The sequence below is a fragment of the Callorhinchus milii genome, unplaced genomic scaffold (genome assembly GCF_018977255.1).
Source record: "Callorhinchus milii isolate IMCB2004 unplaced genomic scaffold, IMCB_Cmil_1.0 Scaffold9, whole genome shotgun sequence".
Taxonomy (NCBI): domain Eukaryota; kingdom Metazoa; phylum Chordata; class Chondrichthyes; order Chimaeriformes; family Callorhinchidae; genus Callorhinchus; species Callorhinchus milii.
The window spans coordinates 21,759,056-21,784,101 of record NW_024704750.1 but is presented as its reverse complement, the minus strand read 5'-3'; the positions used below and the strand labels follow the sequence as shown (position 1 = coordinate 21,784,101).

Here is a 25,046-nt window from a genome sequence, read left to right as displayed (position 1 = left end):
CATGGCCTCGCCCCACCTTCTGCGACCTCCTAACCCCCTACCAACCCGCCCGCTCCCTCCGCTCAGCCGGCTCTGGCTGCTCCACGTCCCCCGACCCACCCGCCCCACCATTGGCGGGAGAGCCTTCAGCCACTCTGCCCCCAATTCTGGAACTCCATCCCCCAATCACTCCGCCTCACCCCCTCCTTAGCCTCCTTCAAGTCCAGTCTCAAGACCCTCCTCTTCGACCATGCCATCGACCACCCCCCTTCACCTCCCCTCCCTTACCACCCCCCCCACCCAACCCCGGCTCGGGCCTGAAATGCTGTACTCTGTCCAGCGCCTTGGGACGTCCTCTCGACCTGAAAGGCGCTATACAAATGTAATCTTGTTGTTGTTGTGTGTCTGTGTGTATTGATTTGTGTGTATGTGTGTGGGAGTTAAACGACAGTGTGTGTGTGTGTCCATAAGCGTGTGCCTTTATATATGTGTGTGCGTGTATCTGTGTGTGTCTGTCTGAGTATGTGTACACATGGGAGTCAAGCGACTGTGCGCGTGTGTATGTGTACGTGTGGGAGTAAAGCGACTGTGTGTGCATGTGTGTGTATTACAGAGAGAGAGAGATGCTCTCGGTGGCGAGGGCCTCGCATTTGAAGATGAATAATGATATTTTTATTGATTGTAATCGCCAGTGTGATTGCTTTTCTATTTGCGTTTCAGGCCGGGGTGTTTAGATTAAGGGCTGCTCCAGCGCACACGCGGAGATAGATTCATTAGAGAGCTGTCAGCGTAGCTCACCGCCCGAGCCCTCTGCACAATTCATACCAATAATAATAACAATAAATAACAATAATAACCCTCACATTTCATACACAGCCTTCCACATCGGGAGGGCGGCCCGCAAAGCACTTCACGCGATCGTTTATGGGGCACTGCCGTGCGCAATTGGCTGCCGCGGTTCGCCCACAAAGCGTACAGTCAATTTACTTTACGCGTATATTCTGTGAACCGCTTTGAGATGTCGCGAGGGTCGCGACAAGGCGCTGTGTCAGATGTAAGGGTTATTGTTATGAGAAAGTTACTGTAAAGTGTAGTGACTGTGGGCTTTGTGGGCGAAGGCGGCAGGCGTGGGCGCACGGTGACAAAACACGCAAATAGCCGTGGAGTAAGGGAGCAACCGACGACGACAATAATAATGCCTTGCATTTGACACAGCGCCTTATCATGCAGGTGAGATGTCTCAAAGCGCTTCACAGGATACGCTGTAAAGGGAATCGACTGTGTATTTTGTGGGCGAAACACGACAGCCAATTGCGCACAGCAGCGTCCCCACAAACAGCCGTGGATTGAGTGACACTACCCTGCGTGGAGGGGGCGATATAAGTGCAAGTTGTTGTTGTATTGCTGCTTATGTGAGAGAGCTTCCCCTCCCTCACCCCCCGTCCACCCCTTCTCAGACCTCTTTGAGTTACCAGACAGATACCCTGACCTGAGCTACAGTTCAGCCTCTGCACCAACAGGCGAGACCACTTGGTGGGTGGCTACGCCATACAGTACGGGGTGGGTGGGGGAGACACAACCCAGGGTGCGGCGGGATGGGGTACACAAAAAAGATGGGGGTGGGGGGAGATTATTTTTTTCCGTCCGATGAAGAAACGAGCGGGTACAAAGCAGGTTGGGGGGGGGGACCGTGGTAGCACAAACAGAGAGGGTTAAATCACGTCAATCAGCCAATTCATTCTATCTGTGTGTATGTTTGGAGGGGGGAGGAGTAGTGCGTTGAGGGGGGTTAGGGGGAGGAGGGGGTTAGTGTGCGTGACTGGCAGTTGGGAGGTGCTGGGGCTGGTGGGGGGGGTGTGGGTGTATTTTTGAAGTGTCCTGGGAGAGAAAGCGTTGTGTTAGAGACAGTCATAGCAAAGACAGCAAAAACCGCAGCCAGAATCCCCCGGGTAACACGGATCACAAGATGCGCAGCGGGGATGTGGAGGGTGGGGGGGGGGGGGAACGGTTGAGGGAGGGGTTGGGGATTCAGGTGGTGAAGCCCCTTCCCCCTTTCCCCACCCCCATCGATAGCAAAACAACCCCCTTTGTGTCCCGTTACCACCAACCCTCCACGTCCACCTCCACTCACAGCGTCATTAAATGAGTCCCAGCGCCCCGTCCTGCCCTCAGCCGCCCGCCCGCCCGCCCGCTCCTGATAACAAGCTGAGGATGTCGGGGGAGGCCGGGGGGGGCTGGAGTGGGGAGAAACAGGGGAGGTGGTCGTGGAGGGGTGGGGGGGTGGGGTGGGGGAGAAACGGACGACAGGATAGCCATCACTTTCTTTGGCAAAGTTTATCTTATCTCTTGTTTTCCTTCGTTTCCACACGGTGCCCTTTTGAGGAATTGTAACCTAATAGGGTTTTTTTTAAAGGATCGGTTAAAAAAAGAGGGGGTGGAAATAGCGGATGGGGGGGCAGGAGGGAAGGGAGGGGGAGAGAAAGGGGATGGTGGGGGGAGGGGGGGGTAGGATTTTTTTGGTCATTATCAAACAAATTTCTACCAAAAACAGAGAACAGAATCACATGACAGTCACCATCATCACGACGACAGCACGCACGGATGGACAAGACACTTGACATTCCTGCTCGGAGAGGCGGGCGGGCGGGGGGGGGCGGGAGGTTCCGGGTTGGGGGGGTTGCAGGAGGGGTAGGGGTGTGAGAGGGAGGGAGGGAGGGAGGAAGGGGGAGGGGGGGGGGGTGGCGGCGAGCAAATGTCAAGACAACTCGGAAAACCGTCCGAGCGGTTCTCAAAGCCTGGTCTGAACACGTGGCCGAGGGTGAGCCCAACGCAACTGGTACCAACGCAGTCTGCCTGGCTCCAATGCAGCCCGCCATGCAGCTACTGAACAAAACCACCCAAGGCATCTTTTTTTTTTGGCGGAGGAGGGAGGGAGGGAGGGAGGGAGGGAGCGGGGGGAGAGAGCGAGGGAGGGAGGGGTGAGAGACACGAAAGCCGAGCAAAACACGAGACATGCCACACAGAGAGAGAGAGAGAGAGAGAGCGAAAAAGAGAGCGTGATAGAGAGAGAAAGAGAAAGAGAGAGGAGACCGAGAGAGACCATGAGAGAACAAACCAAACGATGGGTTACCCGCCACCCCTTCCTACCCCACCGCACGCCACCTTTCTGCCCTCTCCTTCTCCACCCGCCCTTCATCTGACTCTCCGCAATACCCTCCCCCCCCACCGCCATTACCCCTCCTTTCTCTTTCACCCCAACCCATCACCCCCCCCCACCCCCCCCCCCCGAAAAAAAGTGGGCGATGAAATTATTTTAATGCCGTCCACTTTCCTTCCAATTACACAAAGGAGAAACCAAACCAAATGATACGCAAACCCCAAATCAAATCGGAAGTGAATTAAAATAAGGAGATTGAGAAGAGAGAGAGCGTGTGTGTCTGGGGGGGGGGGGAGGGGGAGGGGGGTTGGGGAGGGGGAGGGAGGGGGGGAGAGAGAGGACGATTCACAAACAGTTTGGAGAGAGAGGAGCAAAAGTGAAGGAGGAGGAAGCAGGTGAGGAGGGGGAACGATTTATTTGCGATTCAATTTTATGTTCGACTTTTTTAATTAAAAAGATTCGTACACAACTTTCTTCGAGGATCCGATGGTGGGTTTGGGGGCTGTGGAGGGGGGGTTCGCTGAGAGGGGGTGGGGGTGGGAGGGGTTAAGTTTACACCACCAATGTTCCAACGGGGGTGGTGGTGGGGACGGGCAAGAAAGGTCTTTTTTTTAGTATTTCTTTATTGATAATAATCAAACATATTCCAAGAGAGATTAACCACTGAAAATTAAAACCTTTGTTTTGATTATTTCGAGGTTCTCCCATCGGAAAAGGGATTAAGAGCAGAGAGTTGGTCAGAAACTCGCAGGTTGTTTCTGTATTTCATTTCGTCTCGAAAAGAGAGGGAGAAAGAGACTCGAAGGCACGCAAATGAGAGAGAAAGAGGAGAGAGAGAGAGAGAGAGAGAGGGAAAGAGAGAGAGGGGGGAGAAAGAGAGGGCAGGGGAGAAAGAAAGAGAGGGAGAAAGAGGAAAAGAGAGCGAGAAAGTGAGATAAAGAAAGAGAAAGGAATATCCAAAGTATATTTTTCCAAAAAAAGAAAAACAAATGATAAATATAAATGTATATATAGATGTGTCCGCGCACATGGGTATATACATATATATGTATTGACCATTCTGGAACCACCCAAATTTCATGCGGCAGAAAATGAAGTGAACGATGGAAGAGATAGATGCTCCCAACAAAATGGATGAGAAGGTCACAGGTCGCTACAGTTCTCCCAGACATGCGCTCTCTGCTAATAACGCTGCTCATGCTTCTCTCACGCCGGCTGATGCTGGGCTACAATGAGGGAGTGAATCTCTGTGTAACTATGGAGGGCGGGGAGGGGAGAGAGGGAAGGGGCTGGGCTTTTGAAGGGAGAGGAGGGTAATTCGAGGGTGGGGGGGGTGGTGGGGGGGGGGGTAATGTGCCAGGCCAGGGTGAGTTCCGATGCTATCTGTCTTTAAATTAATTTAAATTAATTAGGCATTTAATAATCCCCCCCTGCCCCTCCGCCCTCGTCCTCCGAACAAAAAGGCCAGAGAAATCGAGGTGTTTTGCTTTGAACCTCAGCAGAGTGGGGTGTGAGCGTGTTGTGTGTGCGCGTGTTGTGCGTGTGTGTGCGTGTTGTGCGTGTGTGCGCGTGTGTGTGAGGGTGTGAGTGAGTGTGCTCGCGTGAGGTGAACTCCAATCAGCCATCTACCCCCAAAAATCTTTCACGTAAATATTACATATTACATCCATCCATATACAGCATAAAAATATATATAGAATATAGATATAGAAATTCCCGATCACTCCGAGAGGAAATGGCTCAGTGAGCGACTAGTTATCAGGAGTTATGTATCAACGCATAAATAAATGCAGTCGGGCTATTGACAGCATGATGACTTAAGTGGTGGTGATGAGTTAAGCCAAGGTTGAGTTAGCCATAGATTTCTCTCTTAAAGCTTGGAATTTATTTGTTCCTCTCCTCTCCCCCCACCCGTCCACCCTCGCAGACAGAAATCTCGGCACTAAAAGTTCCATACAATACTATGGTAACCTGCCTTTTTTTTTCCACACGCAATTGCTGATTGATATCTGTTCTCCATTATATTTTGGTCAACTCAGAACTCAAGAGTATCCAAAATATGAGTCAATTTAGCTGTTATTTCCGGGCCGGTGGGGTGGGGAGTGGGGAGTGGGGAGTGGGGTTTGGGGGGGAGGGTGGGGGGGATGGGAGGAGAGGGGGGAGGGTGTGGGGGAGAGGAAGAGAAAAAGTTCTGACAGTGATTAAATGTAACGTTGGCCAGAAAACTACAATGAGGAAGGGAAAGTGTTGGATGAGCACTTTATAGAGAGGAGGCCGTGCGCACACTAGCGCTGATGGGATGGATAAGTTTTTGAAGCCACCTGTGGTGTGGTCAGGGAGAGAGACAGAGAGAGAGAGACCCACCGCCTACTGTTTTTTTTATTAAACGCTTCTCTGCTTGGTTTAAAGTCGCTCCGACAGTTCCCCCTCCCCAGTCTCCCCCCGACCACCCCCCCTCACCCCCCCGCCCGGCCAGAGTGAGCGTCTGTAGTGACTGCAACCCCCATTCCGTGGGGCTCGTGTGGACGTCTAGACGTTGACGGGGTCGGAGGCAATAATAAACGTCAAGACCTTTTTTTTTTCTCGTCGACTCCCGTTCGAATCAAGTCGTGACCCGGGGGGATAGCACTCGGCTGTTCCAATTTACTGAGGCCGCAGCCGACAATTTGCAATTTGCTCCTGATTCGGACCCGTGTGAAAACTTCTCCCTCTCACCCCATCGCTCCCTGACACATCGCCTCTCTGCTCCGCCCCACTGTCCATCCCATGGGATCGGTTTTGCGTTACGCTGGAATAGCGTTCACATCCCCCCCGCCACCCACACACAGTTTTTGCCCTACCTCCCCCCACCACTCCCTCCCCGCCGGTCTCAGCCCCCCCTCCAACCCACCCCCACGCCCACCCCTCCCCACCCGCCACGCCGCATCTCCGAACGTCACTCTGCCACAGGAGAGAACACAAGCGAGCGAAGAAAAAACAGCGGACTGACCTAACCCACCTGAGCTCGGCTCACACTCCTCTAGATCCTCATCGTCGCTCGAGCATTCTGCTGAAGACACGATAATGTCGTCTGAATTCTGCAACAGACAAGGAAACACACACGTTTCACTTCACCTGCACAACAACAACAACAAGAACCACAATAATAATCCTCACATTTGATATAGCTCCTTATCACGTCGTTGAGACGCCTCAAAGCGCTCCACAGGATTGCAGCAGTGATCCCACAAACAGTCGTTCCCCCAATTCACAGATTGATGTAACAACAACTTGTATTTATATCGCGCCCTATGTTACAATAATAATAATCCTTGCATTTGATATAGCGCTTTTCATGTCTTCTAGACGTCCCAAAGCGTTTCACAGAATATACTGTAAAGTTAATTGTATATTTGTATATTTGTGGGCGAACGCGGCAGCCAATTGCGCACAGCAATGTCCCACAAACAGTCATGGATTGAAAATGACCAATTTATTATTGTTTTTTTTATTATTAAAAAATTAGGCTCTGTTTGGAGTAAGGAAATTTGCCCAAGGTTTCGCCCTGACCTGCCGGGGATTGAACTCAGGTCTCTCACTTGCCAAGCGAGTGCTCTAACCAAGAGAGCTACATGTCTCTGTTTACCCAGCAGTAAGTAGGAACCCAGTTGTTGGTCGATTGGGGGATCATTTTTCCGGGGGGATATAAACCCTTTAAAATAAATGAATAAAATAATAATAATTTGGTCGCTCGATCCACGGCTGTTCGTGGAACGCTGCCGTGTGCAATTGGCTGCCGAGTTTCGCCCACAAAACACACAATTAATTCACTTTACAGTGTATCCTGGGAAACCCTTTGAGACGTCTCGAAGACGTGATGAGGCGCTGTATCAAATGCGAGGATTATTATTATTATAAAGCCCCCGACTATGGGGAACCCACAACCTTCTGACTCGGGTTTGGGGCTCGGAGAAACAGCTGTTGAGCCTGACACAGACCTGACTCGCCTTCCCCACCAGTGAGCCTCTCTGGAGGAGAGGGAGTGAGGTGACCCTGGTTCTCAGGCAGGTGTAACTAGCTCCCTGTGCGCCTGTCTGTCTGTCTGTCTGTCTTACAGCTGCTGCAAACATCTGGCCAGCAGCCAGCAGGGAAGGGATGTCCAGATGTTGTCCTGACCCTACTGCACGTGCGAACAGGTAGGAGCCCACACCTGAGATTTTTCTCTCTTTCTCTCTGCTCAGCGAACATCAGCCTAAACATCGCCCTCCCTCCACCCCTCTCCCCCTCTCTCCGAGTCTCTCTTTAAATCAACCGCAAATAAAATCGGGTTGCTCTTTCACTGCTCCAGTCGTGCGCGTAGCCAGATCCCAAACCTCAAACCTGGAACCTCGCTCTCACTCAACTCCCCACGCTCTCTATTCCACCCCCCCCCACCCCCCAAAAAAAATTTGGTCACTCAATCCACCACTGTTTATGGGACACTGCTGTGCGCTGTCGGGTTTTGCCCACAAAACGCACAGTCGATCCTCTTGACTATCAGTCATCAATGATACTGATGTTAGTAATAATCCTCGCATTTGATACAGCGCCTTATCACGTCGTTGAGACGTCTCAAAGCGCTTCACAGGATATACTGTCAAGTGAATTCGCTGTATTTTGTGGGCGAAACTTAATGACTTAAGTGATAGTGACAAGTTAAGGCATTGTTGTATTTTTTTACAAGTTCAATTTCGCAATTTCTGGAATTAATCCTGGACTTTTTTTTAATATCCCCAGTGTCGGACGTTCAAATGGAAGTCACTCTCTCTACCCTTCTCTCTATCTCCCTTTCCACCTCTCTGTTTCCATCTTATCTCGCCCTCTATTCCCCTCCCCCTCTCTCCCCTTACCCCGCCCTCTATCTGGACAACTCTCTCCTTCCTTCTGCCCTTCTCTCTCTGTCGCCCCCATCTCCATCCGTTCTCTGCCCCCACTTCTCTATCCTCTCTCTCTCTTTCTCGCTCTGTCCCCCTTCCTCCTCTCTCTAAACTCTTTCCCTCCCTCTCTGCCTCCTTCCCCCCACTCTCTGTCTGTCTCCTCTCCCCACGCACTCCCCCCCCTCTCTCTCTCTGTCCCCCCACTCCATCCCTCTTTCTATCCTCCCACCCCCTCTCCCTATCTATCCCTCTCTCTCCACGCTCTCTCCACGCTCTCTGTCTCCTCTATCCCTCTCCCTGTCCCCCACTGTGTCTCTATCGCTCTCTGACAAAGCTCAAAGCTCGGTATCAGAGCGAGCAGATGATGTACAGTACACCCTGGGTTTCAGACAGATTAAAGTACGCGAGAAGCGTTGGGAAGAAATAGCTTTTATAAAAATGTATAAATTACAGAAAGAGAGATAGAATTCTCACCCCGAGCTGGGATGAAAGGACATAAATATTCTGAGCAGCTGATGTCCACATGAGTGCAATCTAGACATGGCTGCAATCTTATTTCTAGTCTATATGGTTCCTGTCACTCACTGAGAGCAGGGAATCATCCTGTTAACCCTGTAATCCAAAGCCCGAACGGATAGGGTGGTCCTAGCTGGACAAGCAGCAGGAAAAATTGAGAGCCAGACAGTGCTCTCGATGGGCAATCAATGTGGTTTTAGCTGGTCAGACTCCAGCAGTTACCTCAAAAAACACTCTGGGGTCCCTCAAACTTCTTGCCAACATGTGCCTAATACTCTCTGGCATTAGGTAGGCAGACCCAGGGAAAATTCCAACGTGTAGGTAACATGCATGGAACTCGGACTAGTTTGGATATTCTTCAGCACAGCGACCGGTTTCTGCGTGTGTCAGACGCCCGGCTGATCGCGGTCACGGGTTTCCGCGTGTGTCAGACGCCCGGCTGATCGCGGTCACGGGTTTCCGCGTGTGTCAGATGCCCGGCTGACCAAAAAAAAAGGAAGCAAACGGAACAAGCAGCAGCCACACATGAAGCCAAGTGCAGCGGCAGCCTGTGTGTCCGACATAAGAGATGGTTAGAGCCAGTGTCTGTGACTGCCGTACAATGACTCCTGTTAATTACATTCCAGTCATTACGATCACGCGCACGATTAATCAGCAGAGAGATTGTACAGGGGAATAGATCCGCGCTCTGCCTGGCGTGTGCCTTACATAATACGCCGTGTGCTACCCGCAAGCAAGGTTTCGTCCTCGAGGGGATGATTCACAACCCGGCTACAGCTCCAATAAGTGGAGACTGACTGGATGCAAGTCAGGTTTGGGCCGAACGGTCGGCTTGTGGGCTGTAAGGTTCTTTGTAACTGGATTTGACAGTAAAGAGTGAGTGTTGAGAGGCTTGGCTGCCTCCCACTCCCCCCACTCCCCCCCGGGATGTGTGCGCTGAGCACAGCCGCTGTGAAGCTGCTCGCCTGGGCTGAGCAGATGGCAGGCTACAGCTGCACTGACATCCTCTGAAGGTTGAGTCCAAAGCGAGCGTCCTGGGAATTCCAGCAACAGCTCTCACTCCCGCTCAGATAAAGCGGTACTGGCTGTTCTCTTATCTATAGGAACGGCAGGCCATAGAGCAGACCAGTACAAGGCAACCTTCACACACGCACACACACACACACACACACACGCGCACCCTTCACGCCCTTCAGCTTTCACAAGCGTCTCTGCCGTCGGGAAGACTAAGGAGGACAGATGTTTGTAACAAGGGACATGGGGCGAAGCTGGAGAAACGGACTTGAGGTACAGACCATCCATGATCTTGTAGAATGGCGGAACTGGCTCGAGGGGCTGAATGGCCCTCCTCCTGTTCCCGTGTAGGAAGCTGCACACATCGGAGGCTCTGAGCTCACACAGTCCGGGCTGACACTCCAGTGCAGCACTGGGATTGGGGGGTGGGGGGGGTGTGTGAGAGAGAGAGAGAGAGAGAGAGGACCACATTGTCAGAGGTGCCGTCCTTGAGATGAGACGTTAAACCAAGCTGTTCAGGTGGACGTTAAAGATCCCACTGGGCTGTTGGAAAAGAGAAGGGAGTTTCCCTCTCTCTCTCTCTCTCTCTCTCTCTCTCGATGTCCCGGCCAACAAACCCCCAGATAAAATCGCTCACTCACTTTATTGGCTATTTGCAGGGACGTCATTGTGCACAAATTCGCTGCCGTGTTTGCCCAGGAAACACAAATCACCGCGCTTTACAGTAATAACCTGTGAAGCTCTTGGAGACACCTCAATGACATGATAAGGCGCTGTTATCAAATGCCAGGATTATTATTGTTATTATCATATCACAGGGTTTTTCTGCAAACTGTCGTGACCGTTTGTTTATAAGCGAAACATCCCGACATCTGACGACAATAACTATAATAATCCTTGCGTTCGATAGAGCGCCTCATCACGCCGTTGCGATGCACCAGCAAACGAACGGTCACTACGCATCACCGCTATTTTTCTAGCGAGAAACTTCATGTGTTATTCACGGCCTGCGCTGCTCGCTCCCCCCAGGCACGGCACGGCACGTCAGGCTCCCCTCCCTGTCCTCACCGGCTGTTGTGTCTGAGCTGACCGGCTCGGTGATTGAGGGGCCGTGTGGACAGAGCAGCGCAGAGAAAACAGTCGCTCAGAGCCATTTCCCCCGGCCACAGGCGCAGAGGGCTTTATCCACTGGTTTTACTACTCGCACCAGGTTGTAAAAGGTTATCATCCAACTCACCCAGGATTGCCCCGTCTCTGTACCTGGCTACGCGATAAGGCACTACATCCCTCTATTCCCCTCTCCTACACCCCTCTAATCCCCTCTCCTACACCCCTCTATTCCCCTCTCCCACACCCCTCTATTCCCCTCTCCCACACCCCTCTATTCCCCTCTCCCACACCCCTCTATTCCCCTCTCCCACACCCCTCTATTTCCTTCTCCGTTGTGTCTGCATCAAGTTTCCTCTGAAACACAGTGAATTTTTTTCACAGGTCCTGGCAGTGAGTTCCACATTCTCACACCCTCTCTGTGAAGAAGTCCCTCTTATACTCCCTGTTGATCCGTTACTGACTGCTTTATATTTACACCCTCTGGTTCCAGACTCGCCAACAAGTGGAAACAACCTCTCAACGTCTACCTTATCAAATCCTTTCCTAACCTGAAACCTCTCAATCAGTGCCCTCTCAGTCATGAGAGAGAACAGCTCCGACTGGCCAATCTTTCCTGATGTTATAATAATAATCCTTGCAATTTTACAGCGCCTTATCATGTCTTCGCGACGTCTCAAAGCGCTTCACAGAATATACCGTAAAGTGAATTGACTGTATATTTTGCGGGTGAAACGCAGCAGCCAATGGCACACAGCAGCGTCCCACAACAGTCGTGGATTGAGTGACCACATCTTTTTGAAGGGATTATTACCCCCCGGAAAGCGATCCACCAATCGACTAACAACCGGGATCCGATTGACTGCTCGGTAAACAGAGCCGTGCGAGCGGAGTAAGGAAACTTGCCTAACGTTTGGCCCCCTGCCTGGGAATCGAACCCAGGTCCTTGCGTTTGCGAGCGTTCTAACCGGTGAGTAAGCGCTCTGGGACGCTAACCTGCGTTTGGGGGTGCACCGTAAATGCAAGTTGTTGTTGTTAAGTAGGAATTGCCATAATGTTTTACGGAATTCTTCACAGAGCAAAACTGTGAGGCCGTTTTCTTAAGACAGAGTGAAATCCTGCTGAATGTTTGAATGTATCCTACTGGGTTTACTTCCTCAATCCAATTTACAATCGTTTCCGCCATAACCACCTCCCCTCCGAGACCTCTCTTTTCAAGGCTGACAAGTCCTCGCTCGAGGGGAGAAATTTGCAGCAGCGAGAGAGAGAGGGAGAGAGAGAAAGAGAGAGAGAGAAAGTGACGGACTGAGAAGAAATTAAATAATGGCAAAAAAAAATCCACTCAAAAGACATTTTTCCCAATTTGATTTTATCTTTCAGGATTGGAGCGAGGAGGGGGGATGGGGGGGGGGGAATAGACATGTAGTTATTTACACACGTGCTTATTTGCATGTTTGTTTGCACCCTTGGAACAGCATTTTGCAGTGAATGTGTCACCTGGAGAAATCCTGAGCCCAGTACTTGCCTCGCAAGCGAGAGGACCCGGTTTCGATTCCCTTCAGGGTAAGACCTCAGCCAAGTTTCCTTGGTTCACACGCCTCTGTTTACCAAGCAATGAGTAGGAACCCGGTTGTTGGTCGATTAGTGGATCGCTTTTTTTTAACAAAAAAGGTGACGCGATCCACGACTGTTTGTGGGACACTCCTGTGCGCGATTGGCTGCCCCACAAAATACACCGTCACTACACTTTACAGTATATCCTGTGAAGTGCTTTGATATATAGCGCCTTATAACGACCTGATAAGGCTCCATATCAAATGGCAGGATTATTATTATGATTATTTTTATCAATAAATCAAATAATTCGGCTTTCTTAACCCCCGCCCCCCCCACCACCCACTGAAATAAACAGCGTCTAGATTTTGTCTTATTTTATTGTTCCCGTAATCCTATTATCCCTGCGACTGAGTTCCTCCTTGTTGTTGTTGTTGGGCGGGTGGGGTGGGGGGGGGGCCCCATAGGGGCTTGTTGTCCTCCGTTTCCCCCATCCCTGCTGTCCTATAACATCCCCCCCCCTCCTCCCTCATCCTTTCTCCCACTATACGCAGTGAGGGGCCTCAGCAGTTTTACTGTTACAGTGCAGTGAGAGCACAGCCACAACGCAGACTGTGTGTGTGTATGTGTGTGTGTGGAGAGGGGAGGGTGGGGGTGGGGGTGTTGGGGGGGCGAGAGAATATGCCTTGTATTACGGCAGTGATATTGAATCAAGACAGTGGAACGCACGTCAGCATTGGAGGGGGTGGGGCGGAGGGGGGAGTTGGGGGAGGGGATGGAGGAAGGTAGAGACGGGGGAAGGGGAGGATGGCAGAGCCGATGACGTCAATCAGAGCGTCAATTGCAGCGTTGAGCTTGCCACTGTTCCTTTTATCATTGAAAATCAATCGAGACTGAACGCGTTCCCCAGAGCACAGCAGCCGCCCAGGCTCCACGCACACTCCTAACGTCTCTCCTCACTCAGGAAACAGCAAGTGGAGCCAGTGGAATGCTCGGGGAGGGGTGGGGGGGGGTGGGAGAGGGGGAGACGAGGTGGGGGGAAAGGGGGGCGGAGGAGTGGTGGAGGGGAGGACGGAGTGCCGCACTGTCAGAGGCGTCGTTTTACGGATGAGACGTTAAAGCGAGAGAGAGAGACACACACACGCAGCAGCAACAACAACATAATGACATTGATAGAGCGCCCCGTCACGTCGGGAGGACGTCCCAAAGCGCTGAACAGTCAGTCATGCCCGAGCACGGGGGGAGAAGGGGGGGTGGTGTAGGGGTGAGGGAAGGCAGAGAGAGGTGGGAGGGAGACCCAAAGGCGCGGTCGAAGAGAAGGGTCTTGAGACCGGTCTTGAAGGAGGCGACGGAGGAGGCGAGGCCAAGGGACCGTGGGATGGACTTCCAGAGTGGGGGGGCTGAGAGGCCACCGATGGTAGGGAGGGTCGGGCGGGAGACATGGAGCAGCCCGGAGGGAGCGGGCGGGTTGGTAGGGAGTCAGCAGGTCAGAGAGGGAGGAGGGGGCGAGGCCATGGATGGCCTTGAAGGTGAGGACGAGGATCTTGAACTCGAACACATTGTGTTACACAAACACACGGACCTTATATCTGCACTATTTTCCTATCATGGAGCCCTGTAGCTCAGTGGTGAGAGCACTGGCCTCGCAACTAAATGGCTGCCGCGTTTCACCCACAAAATACACAGTCGATTCTCTTTACAGCACATTCTGTGAAGCGCTTTGAGACGTCTGGAAGACGTGATAAGGCGCTGTATCAAATGCGAGGATTATTATTACCATCAGTGAGTGTGGATATCGGGCTCTCAGCTATTCTGGGTCTGTCCAGAACGGGGAAGGCAGTTGGAGGGCACAGTAATAAGCTGCTGTTATCAAACAAGAACATGGACCATCTCCAACTTTCCTTAGACACCACGGTCAGTGGGGAGGATTGATAAGAGAAATAATTAAAATGGGAAAGTACGAAACACTGACTTTTTAATTAACTGCTGAATTTATGTAGCGCCGTGATGTGTGGGGGAGAGGGACATATTTCACTGGGACTCCAGTGCGTGCGAGCGAGCGAGCGAGGCCTTAGCGCGGTGACACAAACGCCCGCAGATCTGTCCTAACTAGCTTTGGGTTGTGGCAGAGGTGTGGGTGTGTATTGCTGAGTGCGTGTAATTAAAACGCAGATCTGCTGCAGTGTCTCTTAACAAATATTCTGGTGAGAGAGGCTTTACACGCGCGCAAACACACACACACAGATATATATACTGTATACACGAAAAGGCGCTTTGCAAATGCACCGCAATGTTTGAAGAAAGATTCTGTTAATCATTTGAGCAACGTAGTGTCTCACACTCGCTGTCCTACAATAATAATAATAATTCCTGCGTCTGTCACGTCGTTGAGGTGTCTCGAAGCAGATACGCTGTAAAGCGGATTCACCGTGTGTTTTGTGGGCCAATTTGTGGGCCAAATGCAACTCCCTTCTCTTTTCCAACACCGTTGAGGAGCTCTTTAACGTCGATCTGAACAGCGCACAAGACGGGGAGTGAAGGGGCAACGTCTCATCTGAAGGACAGCAGCTCTGCCAGTGCAGAGACCACCCCCCCACCTCCCCCACCCACCCCGACACTCCAGCGTCAAATTCCTGACGTTGGGGCTTGGAATCCACAATGATCTGACCCACAGGAGAGAGCGTGACTCACTGAGCCGGGCAGAGACTTGAAAGGCGTCCCGTAGTGTAGTGGTTAGAGCACTCGCCTCGCAAGCGAGAGGACCCGGGTTCGATTCCAGTGCGTGGCAAAATCTTAGGCAAGTTTCCTTACTCCACGCACCTCTGTTTGTAGCTCGCAGCAAGTAAACAGTTGTTAGTCGACTGGTAGATCGCTTTCCGGGGGTATTAATCCCTCCAATAAATAAATCTGGTCACTCAATCCACCAGTTTGTGGGGACGCTGCTGTTCGCAAACTGGCTGCCGCGTTTCACCCACAAAATATGCAGCGAATCCGCTTTACAGGATATTCCGTGAAGCGCTTTGTGGCGTCTCGGTGACGTGAGAAGGCGCTGTCTCAAATGCGAGGATTACTGTTGTTGTTATTATGCTATCAAAGGACGGTGACAGCCAAAATACACCCATCCATCTGCCTCTCAAGTGTACAAACACAAGCCTCGCACAGGCATAGAGAGAGCTCAGCACACAAGGACATGCTCCACAGCAGAGCATCAATTCACCGAGGGATGCGTCTCTCATTTTCCATCTCATTTGCGATGACTTGAAGTGTGACCGATGCGTATTGGAACAGACCTCGTTACTTCAAGGGCCTCTCACAACAATAACGCTCCTCGCAACTCATGCAGCGGCTTATCGCGCTCTCAGACCACTGCACTTCATTCGAATGCAACGTGTAGTTACTGTGTTACGTAGGCAGCCCGATAAGTACGCACAGCGACGTCTGTGTGTCTCCCACCCCCCCCCACCCAGCTACCACCCTCCCACAAAGAGCCACGAAGCGAATGAACGATTTTTATCAGCAGGTCAGGCAGCAACTATGGAGAGAGGGCAGTGAATGAGTTCGATGTTCCCTGTTTTTATTTCAGATTTCCAGCATCTGCAGTATTTTGCCTTTGGATTGACCTTTATCTGTCAGCAAGGATACAGGAAGAGAGAGAAACTCTCCCCCCCACCCCCCCTCCCTCCCTCCCTCCCTCTCTCTCTCTTTAACATCCGCCTGAGCGGTTTAACGTCTGAACCAAAGAACGGCGTCTCAGGCTACACGACACGACTCTCTCTCTCTCTCTCTCTCTCTCTCTCTCTCCCCCCCACCAGCACTGCACTGGGTGGTCAGCCCAGACGTGGGGTTTGAAACCCACGATATCTTCTGACTCGAGAGACGAGAGCGCGACTGCCATTCTGTAAGATCATGTCTGACCTGTACCTCAATTTCAATTGCAACAACAGCTCGCATTTACACAGGGAACCCCCCCCTTACACGCAGGGGAGCGTCCCAGAGCGCTTGACAGTGGCGACGGAGCCGGGGGGAGAAGTGACCGCAGGCAATTACCCGCACTCGCCCCGTACCCCTTAATTCCCTGACCTAACAGATCTCTATCCAAGGAGCGTGTGAGCCGGAGAGCGCGAGGGGAAGAGAAGAGGCTCCTATTTCTGAACAGCTTCCCGGGTGGGGGGGGGGGGTGGGGTGGGGGGCGAAGGCTGCGTCCATCCTCAGAGCGTTTGCCAAACCCAGTGACGTCGTATCGTCCTCTATAAAGGGATCTGTGACAGCGTTCAGAACAACAACCGGACGTCGCGAACTGAGAGATCCTCATCCCCTCATCCCGGGGTCTCAGCCCACACCAGGATCATCGGCAGCACGGCAAGCGAATTTACGCTCAGCTCTCAGCCCCCCCACACCACCTCGGGTTTTCCCATTAATGAGAGGCCGGAGCCAACCGAGCGGAGGTGGTGGAGTGCGGCGGCGGCGGCAGCGGCGCGGGGGCGGTGGGGGGGGCGGGTAGTGATAAGCAGATCGGGTAAGTAGGGAGGTGTGAGGGCGCGAAGGGGCTTGAAAACGAGTGGGAGGATCTTGAAATCGATCCGTTCAGTACCTGGGAGCCAGTGGAACCTGACAAGGGCCGGTGTGTGTCGGGTGGGGGGGGAGAGGAGAGACGCCAATGTCTCGCTCATTTCCTCGTGTTTCTCTTTTGAAACTGAGCGTTATTCACGCACGGCTGCCGTCCGCATCAACACACACGAGCAGCCCTCCCCCCCCACCCTCCCCACCCCCCCTCTCCCATTTACAGGAGGTTCCCGTCAAAACAACATCATTTAACGGCAAATTAACTCTCATTAAAGTCATCTCTCACTGCAGTTACACACTGTTAGCATTCCTCCCGGGGAGCGAGGTAGTGTCCTGACACAGCCTGGCTCTCACTTCACCTCTCACACTCGCTGGGGGTGCGTCTCACACTCACTGCCTTCACCTCTCACACTCACTGGGGGTGCGTCTCACACTCACTGCCTTCACCTCTCACACTCGCTGGGGGTGCGTCTCACACTCACTGCCTTCACCTCTCACACTCGCTGGGGGTGCGTCTCACACTCACTGCCTTCACCTCTCACACTCACTGGGGGTGCGTCTCACACTCACTGCCGCTCACACTCGCGGGTTTCACCTTCCACACTCACTGTGATTAAAGCTCACACTCGCCGGTTTCACCTCTCACACTCACTGGGATTACCGCTCACACTCGCTGGTTTCACCTCTCACACTCACTGGGGGTGCGTCTCACACTCGCTGGTTTCACCTCTCACACTCACTGGGATTAAAGCTCACACTCGCGGGTTTCACCTCCCACACTCACTGTGATTACCGCTCACACTCGCTGGTTTCACCTCTCACACTCCACAACAACAAATGACATTTACACAGCGCCTTTCACGTGAAAGGAAACGTTAAGTTAACCTTTTAGGTCCACGACCTGTGAGTCTGATGCTGCCTGACCTGCGGAGTGTTCCCAGCGACGTCTGTGATTATTCCAGAGGGACGTTTAAAGGGTTGAACTCTTACACTCACCATCTCCCTCCCACTCTCTCTCCTCACCCCCCTCCCCACAAATCTCCCCCGTCCTCCGCCCCCCACCCCCACCTCTCCCCTCACCCCCCCCCCACCCCCCCTTACCTTGCTGTACCGCTCCGTTTCTCTGGTATTCCTGGCTGTGGTGGTGGCCATCGTAGTGGTGGTCTCCATGATGGTGGTGGACATCTCCCGGGGCATTGCCGTGGCGGTGGGCTCCGTCACGATGACGGCCGGAGACTCTCCCACCAGCCTCACCGTGCCGTTCACCCTGACGTTGGCGTGGCGCTCCGCGGCCATGTTGAGCACCTTCAGGCCGTTGTAGTAAAGGCCGGACATCTGTCCCTGGTACGGTCGGCTCCTGTCCATTCCCCCGATGGTGATCTGGGCCTGCGTGTTGAAGATGGTGAGCATGCGGCCTGCAACACAAGGCATCAACGCCGGTCAGCTCCTCCGCCCGGTTCTCCTCGCCCGCTATAACAACAATCCTTGTGTTCGATGTAGCGCGCCTCCTCACGCAGATGAGACGCCTCGAAGCGCTTCACGGGATATGTTCTAAGGTTGACCGTGTGTTTTGTGGGCGAAACGCGGCAGCCAATTGCGCACATCAGCGTCCCACAAGCACTCGTGGATTGAGTGACTAGTTTTTTTTAAAAAAGGGATTATTACCCCCCAGAAAAGCTAATAACCGGGTTCCCAGTCACCCCCGAGGTAACCGGAGGCGTGCGGAGTAAGAAACTTGCCTGGGGCTTTGCCCTGCCCGAACCCGGGGCTTCTCGCTTGCGAGGCGAGCGCTCTAACCACCTCGCTACAGGACTCCACTTATTCCTCCTGACACCCTCCCCTCTCTCCCTCACCCTGTCTCTCCCTCTCTCTCGCTCTCTCCCTCCTCCCTTACCGCACTCCCTCTCTCACCGCCAACTGGACGTGTGTTTACCACCTCAGGCTTCGCTCAAGGTTAGCCATAAGGTCAATGGAGTAGGTTTGGTGTCGAGATTACCCCCCGTCCCCCCACGCACTCTCCCCCCAAACACACCACCACCTCCGCTCCTCTCCACCCATTCCACCGCACCGTGTTCATCAACCGTACACATTATTTCCCTCTCTGGACAGACGACTTTTTTCTTTTTAAGACGGGCAGAAAGGAAGAAAAAAAAACCCGTCGTTTTCGCCTTCGACTTGAACTCGAAGACAGACGGGCCTCGCCGAGCTCGGGCTGAGGTGGGTGGGATTGCGGGCCACGCCTCGCCCACCCTCCCCGCCCCGGACCTGGGGGGGGGTCTTCCCACCGCACTGCCGCACTCCTCCCGCTTCATCACCTCCCGACCCCCCCCCCCGGCTGGGCAAGGTTTCGCTCCTCGCAGCCCCGAGCCAGAAGGGACTCGCTCCTCGCAGCCCTTCAAGCGGCGACGCAAAGCAATAACTCTCACAAGAAGAGAGTTGGACAATCTGGGGGTGGGGGGGGGGGGGGGGGCAGGGAGGGAAGGATGGAGGGTGGTGGGGAGGGAGGGAGGGGGGGGGACACTGAGAGTATGTTGCATAAGACGCTTCTCACATCAGCACGTGTGACACTCGGTCGCACACAGCTGTTGAGGAGGTGTCTGTGTTTAGGTTCCCTCCGCTGGGAACTCATTACATATTCTCTTTTTTCACATCTTGCGCTCGACAGAAAGGCCACGTTTACCCCACCCCCCCACCCCACCAACCCCCTCCCCCCCTCCCCTCCGCCCCCACCTTCCCCATCTCCCTGAACGACTTGAGCGTAAAACGCAATTTGCACCTTAAACATGTTTGAACCCAAAGAAAAGGGAAATCCACGGTTAACCAGCATTTCGAGGCTAATTTTCTTTCTTGTATCAGAGGAGAAAAACAGAAGCACATATGCACACACACACACACACACACACCCCCCACCCCCCAACGCCCTCCTCCCCCCCCCACGCAGTCTCTTTCTCTCTCTCTTGGGGTTGTAATCTATCCCTCTCTCAATCTCTCTCTCTCTCTCTCACTCAGTTTATCTCTCTCTTCCGCTCGCTCAGTCTATCCATCTCACTCATAAAGTCTATCTCCCCATCTCCTTCTCACTCTCTCTCTCTCTCTCTCCTCTCACTCTCTCTCTCTCTCGGTCTGTGTATCTCTCTCTCACTCTCGGTCTCTCTTTCTCTCAGTCTCTCGCTCACGGATTGGGGGGAGGGAGGTGAACACTGCACCTATATGAATATTACTCCCCCCTATAAAACCTCATTAATTAAAAAAACTCACACACGCACACAAATACCCTCTCACACGCACACTCTCACACACACGTACTCACTCTCTCTCTCATACATACACAAACACACTCTCTCGTACGTACACACTCACACACATACGCACACGTACAAACACACACGAGCACACCAACACTTTCTCACACACCACTCGCGCTCTCGTACATGCACACACTTTCACACCTACGACCGCACACATGCACACGCAAACAAACACGTCCAAACACACAAACGCGCACTCTCACACATACAAACGCACACTCTCACACATACAAACACACACACACACTCACACATCCATACACGCGCACTCTCACACGTACAAACGCATTCTGTCACGCGTACAAACACACACACACGCAAACATATACCCACTCTCACACTCACATGTGGGGGGGGGGGTGGGGGGGGAGTGAAATTTGCAGCCTTTTGATTAGTAATAATTCAAGTCATTGAAACAGGAGGCAAATTTCACCCCTGTATCTTTCCGTACCATAGATCTGTCTGTCGGTCATGCATCAATAATTCCAAAGAGTAGTTACTGTGAAACATTAACTGTCTTAAAATGAGTGTTAAAGGGACTTTAGCGATTAAGATTCTCGGAGGTGTTAAAGTAAGGTTTAAATCAGATTTAATTTGCGGCATTTATAAAATATTAAAATCTGGCATTAAAGGCAGTGTCCACTTTTTTTCCTTTCAGACACCAGTTTGTTTTTTATTGTGCATCTCAGTGCGTCAGTCGTTATTCCAGATCAATGTCGATGAGGTTTTTTTCTCTTTGGTTTTTTTTTAGAAAAAAACGAATTTCACATACAATTATCGAAGTGTGAGTCCCTTTAACCAAGATTTAATGACGATGAGTTATAGAATGATTTAGCGAAAAAATAAACACTCGGAGAAGGTTATTAACTGTGTTAAAGTCAAGACTTAAATGATTATTGTCTTTTTTTAATTTTAAAAAAGTTACTCTCTATCGCAAAACTTTTTTTTATGTATAAAAGTTTTTTTTAAAAGAAAAAGAAGTAATAAACAAGCAAAATTATTAGTGTTAAGGTTTTAACAGAGTATTTTTATTACCTTTTTCTTGGAGCCATTCATCAAAGACTATCCCACGAAACTTTTTAGGAATTTTCGTTTTAGCAATCGCCAGTCGTTCATTATCAATGTTGCCTTTAAAGTTTAAAGAGACAGCTTAAGAGAGTGGGGAAAAAAATACCATCCACAGCTTCAAGGGTTAGCGTCGAACATCCTTACAGTTAATTACAATTTGTTTTATTGTTGTTGTTGGTGACTCGTGCATGTGCGTGTTTTTTAATATACAAATGATATAAAATAGAGAGAGAGAGAGGAGAAAAATGACTCAATATCATCAGACACCCTAAATTTCACTCAGTCTCTCGGCCGGTGAAATATTGTTAAATATATATATATATATACATAAAATCTAGATTTAGATTTAATTTTAATTGGACTTGAGATTTAAAAAGGGCCGCAGTTGCGGAAAATATCTTTTAAATCGGAACGTTTGTTTTGTTACCCAAAAGAGGGAGAAAACAGAGAGAGAAAAACGGAGGAGGGACGAAAGAGAGAGAAAAAAGAGAGACGGACGGAGAGATGGAAAATAAGAACGAGAGGGAGAGAGAAAACAAGAATAAAGGAACGGACGAAAAGAGAGAAAGAAACGAAGGCCTGAGAAATTTGCACACTTCTGCTCCGACTTGAAATTCCAAAGCCCCAAATTCCAGGGGGAGAGAGAGTGGTGGTGGGGGTGGGGGGAGAGTGGTGGTGGGGGTGGAGGGGGGAGAGTGGTGGTGGGGGTGGGGGGGGGGGAGAGTGGTGGTGGGGGGTGGGGGGGAGAGTGGTGGTGGGGTGGGGGGGGGAGAGCGGTGGTGGGGGGTGGGGGGAGTGGTGGTGGGGGTGGGGGAGAGTGGTGGGGGGGGTGGGGTGGGGGGATGGGGAGAGTGGTGGTGGGGGTGGGGGGAGAGTGGTGGTGGGGGGTGGGGAGAGTGGTGGTGGGGGGTGGGGGGGGGGATGGGGGGAGAGTGGTGGTGGGGGTGGGGGGAGAGTGGTGGTGGGGGGTGCGGGGGGGGAGAGTGGTAAGGGATAATGGGGGGCAGGAGAATGGGGGAGGAGAGAAAGGAGCGGGGGCGCGGGAAGGGGGGGAGTGGAGGGTGGGAAGGGGAGAGAGTGAGGGAGAGGGAGGTGGGGGAGGGAGAAAGTGGGGGAGGGAGGGGGAGAGAGTTGGGGGAGAGTGGGAGTGAGAGCGGGGGAGGGGGGAGGGGGGAGGGGGGGAATTTCGAGGCCCTGCTGATGTATAACGAGCCGTTTGATGTCTCCCTATTGACACACACGCTCGACGGCCGTCCACAGTTCAACAAACGTGCAGAACGCGCCCCCCCCCGCCCGCGCCCCCACCGCCCCCCCCCGCCCGCGCCCCCCCCGCCCCCCCCCCCGCCCGCCCCCCCCCCGCCCCGCGGCCCCGCGCCCCCCCACCGCCCCCCCCGCCCCGCCGCCCCCACCGCCCCCCGCCCGCCCCCACCGCCCCCCGCGCCGACCACAATCCCACAGGCGTTATAAACAAACTGACACGACACACAGGGCACATCAACACTGACTGCGCGCACCTTCGTTATTAACAGTAACACAGAGAGTGTGGAGCATGCTGACACCGTACCACCGCCCCCCCCTGGCACCCCGTCACCGCCCCCCACCCCCCCCCCCCCCTCCCACCCCATTCCCCGTCCCCCACGGTCTAGCGGTGAAGATGAGTTTCCTTGTCGTCTCTCCGTTGCATAATTGATCCGGGAACTTTTTGGTTACGGATAAAAGTTTCTCGGTTGACTTTTATGGGGGCGAGTGTGGGGAGGGGGGCGGGGGGGAGAAGTGGGGGGGGGGGAGCGAGGTCTAGAGGTCTTGGAGGGTATGTAGAACGCTGTTAGATTGTGTGTTGTGTAGCTGGGGGGGCAGATGGGGGGGCAGGTGATGAGAGGGGGACGGGGGGAGGGAGGGGGAGAGAGAAAAGCTTCCAAGCTGTGAAATAACGATGGGCAGTTGGTTTCTTGCCTCCTGTTGCGCTGTCAAACCACCCGTTTTCCCTTTTCACATCTGATACAGTGTCTTTCACGTCGGGAAGGATGTCTCAAAAGAGCGTCACATTTCTCCGGTGGGGGGAGCGAGCACCAGCGCAGACACGGTGGGGGGAGAGAGAGAGAGAGAGAGAGGGAGAGGGAGAGAGAGCAGGGAATGGGGATTAGAGTAGAGAGCTGTGGTGAGGGGTGAGCACTCCTCGTCCATCACGAAATTAATACTACCACTAGTCTTAGCGTTTGTCGCAGCACCTTTCGCGTCAGGAGGACATCTCAAAGCGCTTCACGGGGTTTTACTCTAAGGTGTAGGGACCGTGTGTTTTGCAGGACAACGTGGTGGGGGGGAATTAAAGATCACAGCGTAAATGTGTTTCGCCCTCTGTACCCCCCCCCCCCACCCACCCCGTCTCACACACACCCCCCCCCCACCAAAAAGTTACGCTGGCAAATATGATCACGACACTCGAGTTCTGTCCAACATCTCATCGCGAGTTCATTAACACCAGCAATGTTGACCCACCCGGCAATTCTCACCCCATTGCTCACAACTGGGCACGATTTGGTGGGGTGTGAGGACGGTGGGCCTGCCCTGTGACTGTGACAAAACCCACGGTGGCGGAGGTGCGAGGGGGGGTTGGGTGGGGGGGCAGGGTGGGGGACAGACGGTAAAACTTCAGGCCCTCCAATCTCCTGACCACCTCCCCCCACCCTACTCCCTCCCTCCCTCACCACCCCCCCCCCCACGCCTCCCTCCCTTCTTCCAAGCCAAAGGTTGGAGCCAAATTTCTCTATTCGTAGGAAGACTAACAGCAGGTCCCAGCTGCGTCACGGAGAACCAGGAGGCTTCAGAAAGAAGGTTCCCTCCCTCCTCCCTCCCCCTCCCCCCTCTCCTTTCCGAGTGCCAATCCAAGTGGTTTGGGTGCCAGGGGTGTCAGGGTTACGGACGAGACGTACATCACAGACTGAAGCCATTTTCAAAGCTGTCTCTCCCTCTCCCCCCACCGGCCCCCGGCTGAGCCCCCATCCCCAGGGGTGGGGGGGGGGGCGCGGGGCAGAGGGTGGTACTCACTTACCCATGGGGTAGAAGTCGTTGGGAGTCCAATTGTCCACCTGTAGTGTGGCGTTGCCCCCGTTGCGGGTGAAGCGCGCCACGTGGTACTTGCCGTCGTTGACCACAGCGCTGGCCTCTCTGATCACAATGTCGTCTGTGCCCACGTTGAAGACGATGCTGATCTTCCCTTGTTCCTGTGGACAACACACAGCTCAGCCGTCGCTCCAGAGATCCTCACACAGGGCACAGAGACCCTCACAGAGGGCACCGAAACCCTCACACAGGGCACAGAGACCCTCACGCAGGGCAGAGTGTGAGGATCTCCAATGTTCCCTCACGTAAGGCGGAGAGGGTATAGAGGGGAGCAGAGAGGAATTGCAAGGCTATAGAGGGGGACAGGAGGGAATAGAGGGGAACAGAATGGCAGGGAGCAACTCACACATGGGCAGTGAGGGTGTAGAGAGGGAATGGAGGAGTTTTAGAGTGGATTAGGATGGGTGAACAGGGGAATAGGGGATATAGAAAGGAATAGGAGGGGCATAGAGGAGCGTATGAGAGGGGAATAGAAGACCGTTTGTGGGACATGCTGTGTGCAAATTGCCTGCCGCGCACAGCAATGCCCCACAACATTGTCACCACAATTCCCACCAAATAGGGGGAAATTGTCTGTCGGCCAGGACACCAAGAGGCAGAACCCTCCCATCTCCTCCAATATTCCCTTGCTAGCTTAGATGTGAAGGCAAAGCGGGTGACACGGGCTGAGCCCGGCTGGAATTTCAGGCCTTAGAGGTCACCGGTTCTATTTGGTCAGTAAATCCCCCGTGTGACTCGCCTCTAACAGAGCAATTGATTTTTATA

General features: G+C 53.0%; 1 protein-coding gene across 1 annotated transcript in view; it reads right to left on the bottom strand.

The window, feature by feature from the left end:
* The window catches only part of nrxn3a (neurexin 3a), a 159,821-nt gene that overhangs the window by 9,344 nt on the left and 125,431 nt on the right, over window positions 1-25,046 (bottom strand). Inside the window, exons 18-21 of the mRNA XM_042338145.1 lie at window positions 24,211-24,382; window positions 21,129-21,221; window positions 17,887-18,200; window positions 6,135-6,213 (exon numbers count right to left, since the gene is read on the bottom strand). Of these exons, the coding sequence (XP_042194079.1) occupies window positions 6,135-6,213; window positions 17,887-18,200; window positions 21,129-21,221; window positions 24,211-24,382 (658 nt within the window). The remainder of the gene's footprint in view (window positions 1-6,134; window positions 6,214-17,886; window positions 18,201-21,128; window positions 21,222-24,210; window positions 24,383-25,046) is intronic.